This window comes from Oryzias melastigma, linkage group LG24 (assembly GCF_002922805.2).
Source record: "Oryzias melastigma strain HK-1 linkage group LG24, ASM292280v2, whole genome shotgun sequence".
NCBI classification, from domain to species: Eukaryota; Metazoa; Chordata; class Actinopteri; order Beloniformes; family Adrianichthyidae; genus Oryzias; species Oryzias melastigma.
The window spans coordinates 17460366-17469328 of NC_050535.1; the positions used below are offsets into that span (position 1 = coordinate 17460366).

The window sequence follows — 8963 nt, forward strand, 5'->3', positions numbered from 1 at the left end:
AGTTTGAAAGTGAAAAGAAGTATTTCAAACTGAAAAAAAAATCTGCAAAAAAAAGTTTTTAAATGGAAATTTTGAGTTTTTGAAACCTAAAAACCAGAAAATAATTACATTTATTTTAGAATAGCAAAAAGTTTTGTATATTTAACATTTTTTTGGCCAAACACCAATATTTTTTTCAATTTGTTTGATCTGGGTTTCAAACAATATTGGCCCCAATTTAGCTCCGTACATTACTACAATGAAGATGCAGATGCTGCACTGAGACAAAACCATTTTAAGACACTTGAATCATTTTTGAACACCTTAAGTTTCTGTCCACTCTTGAACAGATCACCCACAATGCAAAGCATTCCTGCTCACTCCTCATCTGACTCCGGTGAGGACACGAACCGTGCGTTTCCTTAAATGTCTGACTTGTCAGTATGGGTAGATCTAAGAGACAGTCGTGTTCTGGAGCTCTTTTACGCACCTATGTATCCCTGCCCGTTGTAAGGAATGCCGACACACTGAGAGGAGTCGCAGTATCCCGGGGGTCCTGGTGGCCCACGGACTCCAGCATAGCCTGGACGTCCGGGGGGGCCACGAGCTCCAGAGGAGCCTGGAGGTCCTGGAGGTCCCGTCCTGCTCTCTCCTGGGGGACCTGTGGAGGGAAACGTGTATATTTAGTGTTTGAGTGAGGGGGAATTTTGAAATCCTTACTTTATTTGAGTGACTCAAACTTGAGTTTAAATATTTATATTAAAGGTATTAGCTTGTTTTTCAGTTCAGTGACTCTCATTATTAGCTAATATGCTTTGATAGATTTCTGCTTTCAATGTTGTCAATTCATATCTTGCCTCAATTCTTCTCCCATTTTTTTTACTGTTCAAGACTTGGAGTTCTGTCTTGATGTCTGTTAGCATGAAGCTAACCATGTTAGCATCTTCACACTGTTGTTGAGGGTCGTCCATTGTCCCTTTTTCTTTCTGTTTTCTTGTGTTTCTAATAACCTCTAGTCTTTGCTCCCTCATTTACTCCACCAAAAGTGAACAGTTTATCACATTAGGTCTGGAATTAGAGGGATTTTTCCAGAATTTTTATGTCAGGCTCACAACTACATGTCTTCCCGATGGAAGTAAAAATGTTTGTTTTTGAAACTAACGAAGCTTAGAAATCTTCAATGTTTTCTTCTTCCAGCTACAGAAACTGTCCATTAATTTTTATGAGCTTTTTGATGAGTTTGAACAATTTTATTACACCAAAAAAGGAGGTTTATGGTCTTTGAACTGATGGTAGTTATAGCTCTGTTATCATTACTGCTGCAGCTGGAAACCTATGTTTCAAAAATAATTCTCGGTTGCTATTGACAACGCCGGGCATAATATTTGGAAGACTGACATAAAAAAGTTAAATAGAAGTAGGCCTTCGCCTCCCCCGCACTCCCCCATCCAACATTCTGTCTAGACTCGGGAAGAGCCAGCATGGAAGGTTTCCTGGCCAACGGTCTTCCTCCTTGCTGTCCTCACCATGTGTTGGGAATGACTCAGTCTTCTCTTCCTATATCTCCAAAGTGACCGCTTCCTTTCTCAGAGATTTGCATGCACATTGGCTTAAGTTCAAACAATATCCACATCTTTAAGCTCATGACAATAAAAATCTATTATTGCTGGGAGATCGAACGCAGAGACAGCTGCTAATAGGAGATTTTAAAGGGGAGGTGACTGCACAGCTGAATGTTGAAATCACTTTAAATAAAAGGCCTCTGTTGTCTATGGATGGAGAAAAACTTTATATTTTATATGAAAGTGATTATTTTTACTCATGTGAGGAGCAACTATCTATGAAGACATCAAGCGCTTTCTAAAAAGTTAGATAATAAAGCTTTGGGCCGATGAACAGAGATCAACAAAGTCGAACCATCAGAAGTCAGGATGTAACGATTCTTCATGAATCGGTAAAAAAACAGTTTAAACACGTCAACATGTTGATCGATGCAGAAAATAACAAAATTGGTTTGTCTTGGCCTGTGGCTAAATTTAGAAATGCAGAGTTGATGACATTTCTCCATGCAGGTGTGGCTGTGAGTGTGTGCGCGCCTGTGAGAGTGTGTTGACCTGTGAGTGTGTGTGCGCGCCATGTTTTAAAAAGCAAGATTTTCTTGTATGTTTTTATTTAAAAAGTTACCTGTATTCAAAAGGAGAAGAGGCAGACACAGCTAAGACAAGATGGCAGACTTCTTTGGCCACCAAAGCAGGATGTTCAGCATTAGAATAGAGAGATTGTTTCAGATTTTAGACACACCTGGAGGACCCCTTGATCCTTTCTGTCCAACTCCTGAAACTCCTCGCTCACCCTTCTCCCCAGAAAGTCCTAAAGGGTTGACAGAAATAAATAAATACATCATTTTCTTTTTTTCCCCTATACGTTAAAAATCTCTCTGGATTAACAACCCAAAGGTTTAAAACGAGATTTGAATTTGTTTGAGCTCTCTGTGCAGGAATTCATTAAGATTATAAAAATAATACTCGTAAGCGTGCTAGAATTGTACCTCTCTCTCCTTGCCGACCAGGTAATCCTGGGCTTCCAGGGAACCCGTTTCGTCCGGCTGAACCCGGCTCACCGGGGGATCCTTGCCTTCCAGGAGGTCCGGGAGGCCCTGGGGGTCCGGGGTTGCTGCTGCTGCGGTACGCTCCGTTGGGAATCTGGTTCAGTAACGAGTTGACGCGACCCATTTGATCTGCCACAACATAACCAAAAGGACACGCGTGTAAATAGCAGACGTGAGCCAAACGAAGCAAAGAAACGTGCCGCTCTTACCGCTGACGAGCTGAGCGCACACTTGTCTGGCGATGGATCTCATCATGTTTTGGGGAGCAAAATCACCCTGTGTGCAACAAGAAAACGTAAATATTTGCTTTAGGGCGGCCACATTGGTCAACTTATCGATGACTAATTAACTTTTAAAATAGTCGACGACTAATTTAATAGTCGATTATTCGTTACTTTATATTATATGGAGTCAGAGTGTAGTACAGTTGAAAGTTCTAATGGCGTTATGCTAGCTTTTTGGACTATTTTAGCATTTATTAAGGTTTTTTTTGGCTATTTTGTTGTTTAGCTAATATTTCAGCTGCATGCTAGCTGTTTTGGCTAATTTAGGTGTTTTTTTGGCTGTTTTGGAATTTCATTATTACATTTGGAGTTTGGCTAATATTTCACCTACATGCTAGCTATTGTGGCTAATTTAGGCTTTTTTAGGCTAACTTAGCCTTTTTGTTTTTTTGGCTATCTAGGAGTTTAGCTAATTCTTCAGTTACATGCTAGCTGTTTTGGCTAACTTAAGCTTTTTGTTGTTTTATGGCTGTTTTGGCATTCAACAAATATTTTATCTAGCTATCAGCATCAGTGTTTTTAGCTATCAGTTTCAGCATCTTCAGCTATCGTCACTAACATCTTCAGGAACCACATTCAGTTTACAGCATTCACACTAGCTTTATCACAGATAATACTATATATATATACTAGATATATATCTAGTTTTTAGTTAGTTTAAAGCTAATGATGGTTAAGATGTGGTTAAGATTAAAAATAATCTGTGATTATTCGACTCCTAAAATAATCATTTGTGGCAGCACTAATTTGCTTCTAGACTTAAAAGTCACTTTGATGATGATTTTTTTTCCCTTTTTTTAAGAAACCGTTCAACACTGCAGCTCAGTCACTTTTTTCAAGGGATCAAAAGATCTTTATTGGCATTAACAATTCACCAGCTGACATTAGCTTCTCATTACTTATCTCATTACATGTGTGTTGTTTTGCCTTCTGATTACAATTTGACATATTACATTTTACAGTTTTCTGTTTTCCCCTCACAAATTTTAGAAGACCACAAAAAGTCCTGAATTCTGAACAAAAATATCTTTAAATATAAAAAAATGTGTTCCTTTATCTGCTTTGATCTTAAAATAAATAGTTGCATGATCACTATGCTTTGAACAGTCAACATATGGATATTTTTAATCCTGCAATTGATTCTCGACAGGTTCTCACCAAGCATCGATCCTATATTTTCGTTTGTAGAGGCTGTAAAACGTTACATTCGTCATCCTTTAGCGAGACGTTCCTTTGGAGGTAGATAGGGGGCGCACGTTTCATCAATGTGTCTGGCAGCTACTGGAATTATTTAATTTTTGTTCTGTCATTTATAACAATGTTGCACTAAGTAGTGGCACTGCTGTTCATATTTGCTATTTTTAACAATGAATTTTACAGATAATTCAAATTCAATTGGTGTCAATGCTCGTCAAATACAGAGTTTTACTGATTTGCACTAAACTGTTTATTATTTGTTGAACAAAATAAGACACAAGTTGTTTATTATGATTGTGTTCAAGCTAAAAAATAAATATGTTTTCCCCAAAAATGTGTGTTCTTATATATAATGAGAGTTATTAGAGATGATTTCTACCAATTATCACAGTATCGCGATATCGTTGATATTGTCAGGTACCCAGTGATTCCCAGCATTAAGTCAGTCCACATTTTTTGAAGATAATCTTAAAACAAATCCTCTGTGGATGAGATTTAGTGTTTAGAATCACTCACTCTCTCCCCTCGATCTCCCTTTTGACCAGCGAGACCCTGAAACCAGAAAGAAACACAAAGTTCATGAATATTCTGCAGATCGACATGCAACGCTGCAAAGATGACAGTTACACCTACAGGAGGACCGTTGTCTCCTGGACTTCCAGGATTTCCTGTTGGGCCTGGTAGTCCTGGAGATCCTGGAGGTCCCTGTGATGAATGAAAAATGACGGTTTGATGATGCAATTTTGCTCTAATTCAAATAATTACAGAGTTTTTCCGCCTTTATGATTCAAACCATGAAAGTCTCACCATGGGCCCCATGGGTCCCCTGGGTCCAGAAGGTCCTTCCTTTCCTGGGGGACCCTAAAGACATAAAATCAGATTGTTTTCATGTTTTAAAAATTCCAGCTACATGCTAGCAGCCTGAATGTTTGTGCGCTTACCCTGACTCCAGCTGGTCCGACAGGGCCGATACCTCCAGGTGGGCCTTGAGGACCCTGTGGATTTGACAGAAAACACCTGAAGTCACCTCCTGACTTAATTACTTTACACTAACAAACTTAAAATGCCTTCTTTAGAGCAGAATTTGAACAAGCCTTTTTTGTGCACAGAGTCCCTTTTATTGTCAGTCCTTGTGGTCTTTGAAGCCTTGGCACAAGATTTACAAGGAAAATAATATATTCCAGATCTGTTTTATTGGCCATTACAAACCATGGCCTGCAAGTCATTAAATGCATGTTGCTATAGCATCTGCCTCAACACGGTCACCTGCACGTCCTGCCGTCCACATGGAGCTTTACTCAGCGGGTTTGTTTTCCTGAAATGAAGAGCTGATTAATCAGCCTCGTTATGGAGGAGCAGCAGCGCGACACGGCGTGGATCCCGACGCCGTGTCGGAGGAAAACCGCTGTAGTGAGGAGGGAGGTAAAATGTTCCAGGCTGTTAACGGGCTGGTGTTTAACGAAAACATTTCCTGGAGATTAGATGAGTAAAGTCTCAGTAGGTGGCATCTCTTTACTTTTATTTTTCCAGACAGCCTAACAGCTCTTGAGGAAGTTCTTCACAACACGAGGGCTGGGTATCGATAATAAGTTCCAGAACGATATGATTCACAATTTTGAGTTTACACATTCAGACACATTAGTTTAGAAATACATTAATAATCTAATATATGTTTTGAATATATTTATATTAATCTCAGAGTTCACATACTGTAAAACAGGAGTTTAAAACTTAATCGCACAAGGGACCAAAATCCAAAAAACACCTTAGGTCGCGGTAAACACGATAAACATTTATTGAACACTCTAAAACTACATTTTTAAAACTTTGAAACCGTAACTTTCTAAACATAATTATGAACTAGATATATAGCATTGCCTACGATAATGCTAGTGTGAATGCTGTAAGCTGAATTTGGCCGCTGAAGATGATGAAATTGATAGATAAAAACGCTGAAGCTGATAGCTAAAATATTAGCGAAATGCCAAATTAGCCTAAAAAAAAAAAGAAAAACTAGGTTAGACAAATAGTTAGCATGTAGCTGAAAAACTAGCAAAACTTAAAAAAAGCCTAAAAAACTTTTAAAATGCCTAAATTAGCCAGATCAGTTAGCATGTTGCTGAAATATTAGCTAAACTCCAAAACAGCCTAAAAAACAAACAAAAAAAAAACTAAATTAGCCAAACTAGCTAGCATGTAGCTGGAAAAATAGCTAAATTCCAAAATAGCCTAAAAAATCTTAGCAAATGCCCAAATGCCCAATTTACCTAAATAACTTTCAATATTTTACTCTCCATACCAATATATTTTGTATCAGTGATATAATAAGATTGTTAATATCATACAGTGTTACAGTGATTCTCTAAAGGAGAAGTTGTAACAAAAATGTTCAGATCATTAACATTGTAAACATTGTTCTAAAATTAGCATCAAGCTAGCAGACTTTAGCCTTTTTGCTAAATCGATCTCTATTTTTATGAATCGATTATTGATCTATTAAGCTTAAATCGATGTTATAAACCCAGCCCTACAAAAATCAATTAAAGGAAAATAAGTCTGTACTAAGTGTATTTTTCTATACTAAAGGGCACATTTAAAATCATTTAATTTGTTTAAAAATAGAAAGTCTACTTTATAAACTTGTGCGCCTTAATTGTGGTTGTACTTCTGAGGAACACGGTGCACAAAAATCCTTGTACTTGTGATTCACTGAATAAGTTAAATAATCAAATTCTAAAAATAAATGCTTTTTTATTTATCTCTCAACCAGTGAGCCATGATGGAGGAGTGAAAGGTTCCTCTGGAGCCTCAGGTTGGAACATGGGAAACGACCATTTATCCTTCTTTCTGGCAGCTTAAATGTAAACTGTCACCACACACTTAATCCATAAACTATCTGGTAATTAAATAGATGAGACCAGCTTTTACATGCACAAAAGCGATTCAAGAAACACAATTTACGAGTGCTTCTCTAGTGTCTTCTTTTATTTCCACTGTCTCTGCCATCCAGCACATGTTTTCTTCCACCCAGACAGCAAAGCTTCTGTAAACAGATAAAACTTTGGCGGTCGTCTCTTTCCACCTCTTATTCTACGGACAGACACTTCATCCCAGAGAGAAAGAAAAACACCACGGCTCAATAATTCCTCCTGCTCCAGAAGTCACTCCGACTCCTCTTTGCTTTCGGGCCAACAGAGTTAAGGTGTCACTCATTTCCTCAATCTCCTCGTATATTAAAAGATTAAAAAAGGAAAAAAAGAAGACATCAACTGGGGGGATTTACTGTTGGCCGTTATTTGAAGAGTGCTGTTAATCAAAATGACTCGTTCTTGGCTTTTTCTGCACAGAAATTCAATTTAAAGTACTGTTCAGGAGGACGTGGCAGAGATCGATTGGGCTTGGTTTTTTTCTGAATTCTTTTAAGATTGAAGAGCATCTGGTTGATGTGGTGTAGTGGACAGAAGCCAGAATGGTAGTCAGTTTGAATTATTCTCATTTCCTGTTTCAAACTTCAATTCAGAACTTACTTTTTGTCCTGGCAGGCCGGAATCACCAGAGTCTCCCTTTGGTCCCGGACGCCCCTATTGGTGGAGAAATGGCTTAGTCACATAACCATGGGGATGGAGGGTTCAAACATAGCACTACTTAAAACAGAAGTAACAGATCTCATTTCATTGTATGTTACTAGAACACATGGTAGATGTGTGTCAAAGAAAAAATGTAACCAAACAGACACAGCGGAGTAAAACTATAAAGTATGTTGCAGAAAAACTTCTCTGGGAGGTACATGCTAGTACACCGTACCAATTTCAACAGAAAAATGTACAATATTAATTTATACATTTCCTGATTAACATTACTGTCATTTCCTGTCTTTGATCGTTCACAAATCTAAATACAAATTTGAATAATCCTTCAATATTTGAGGTTTCATTGAAAATATCGACTTTTCATTTATTGTACAGATTTTGGTTACAATTAGTTAGGTAATCTTTCATTATTTATGTAAAATTTCTTTAAACAGCGTTCAGGTGTCAGCTTTGCTGTTCTAAACCATATAAACAGGAAGTCACTTTACACACTCGCCATTTTGTGTGACGTTGCGTGAAAAGGGTCTATTCTCCTAACTTTTACATATCTTTATATGGATACATATTTCTTTTGTATTCTTAAGTATTTTGCATTTTTTATTTTTTGTTTTGAATGCTCGAGCAAATCCAATTTAATGTCTAACACTAAATCTGAACTTGTGAAGCTTTACTTTTGATGTCCGAAGACCCTTACTTGACCCAGGGTGTAGTGGTTATATGACTTTAGACTAGCAAGTGCACACTTACAGTGGCAAATACTATCTGGTACTTTTACATATTACTTACAGTAGCTCCTCTGTGTGTTCTAGAAACAAGATGTACCAAAAAAGCCCTATCACAATAAAAGTTTGAACTAAAAGCAGAGAGAGCAATCTGAGTCATTAATTTAGTTACTGACTTTTGTGAGGGAACTAAAGCACAAAACGTTGGACAGCTAAATTAGTTGTAAATCTATACTCTTGGACTGAGCTCCCTGCATGTAACACTATAACATAATGCAGAGGACATGCCCCCTTCACTCACCTCTAGTGCTGCCTTTTGTTCTACATGAAGTAAAAATGAGAATTTAGAGCAGGGGTGTCAAACTTAATCCCACAGGGGGCCAAAATCGAAAACACACCTACGGTCACAGGCTGAACAGGATAAACATTTATTAATCAGTCTGAAACTAAATTAAAAAAGCCTTATTTAGCCAAAACAGCTAACATGTAAAAACAGCTAGCTGTTTGGCATGTAAAAATGAAACAGTATTAAAACACTATTTATTTTAACAGAAATAAAACAGTATTTTATACTCCAAAGCAG

At 37.7% G+C, this 8963-nt stretch overlaps 1 protein-coding gene across 5 annotated transcripts in view; it reads right to left on the reverse strand.

The window, feature by feature from the left end:
- The window catches only part of col12a1b (collagen, type XII, alpha 1b), a 146268-nt gene that overhangs the window by 5557 nt on the left and 131748 nt on the right, over positions 1–8963 (reverse strand). For all 5 annotated transcript variants that reach the window (XM_024290520.2, XM_024290521.2, XM_036210692.1 and 2 more), the window contains 9 exons: positions 7596–7649; positions 5010–5063; positions 4876–4929; positions 4702–4773; positions 4585–4620; positions 2797–2863; positions 2528–2716; positions 2281–2349; positions 470–640 (listed from right to left, as the gene is read on the reverse strand). In XM_024290520.2, coding sequence (XP_024146288.1) covers positions 470–640; positions 2281–2349; positions 2528–2716; positions 2797–2863; positions 4585–4620; positions 4702–4773; positions 4876–4929; positions 5010–5063; positions 7596–7649 — 766 coding nt within the window. The remainder of the gene's footprint in view (positions 1–469; positions 641–2280; positions 2350–2527; positions 2717–2796; positions 2864–4584; positions 4621–4701; positions 4774–4875; positions 4930–5009; positions 5064–7595; positions 7650–8963) is intronic.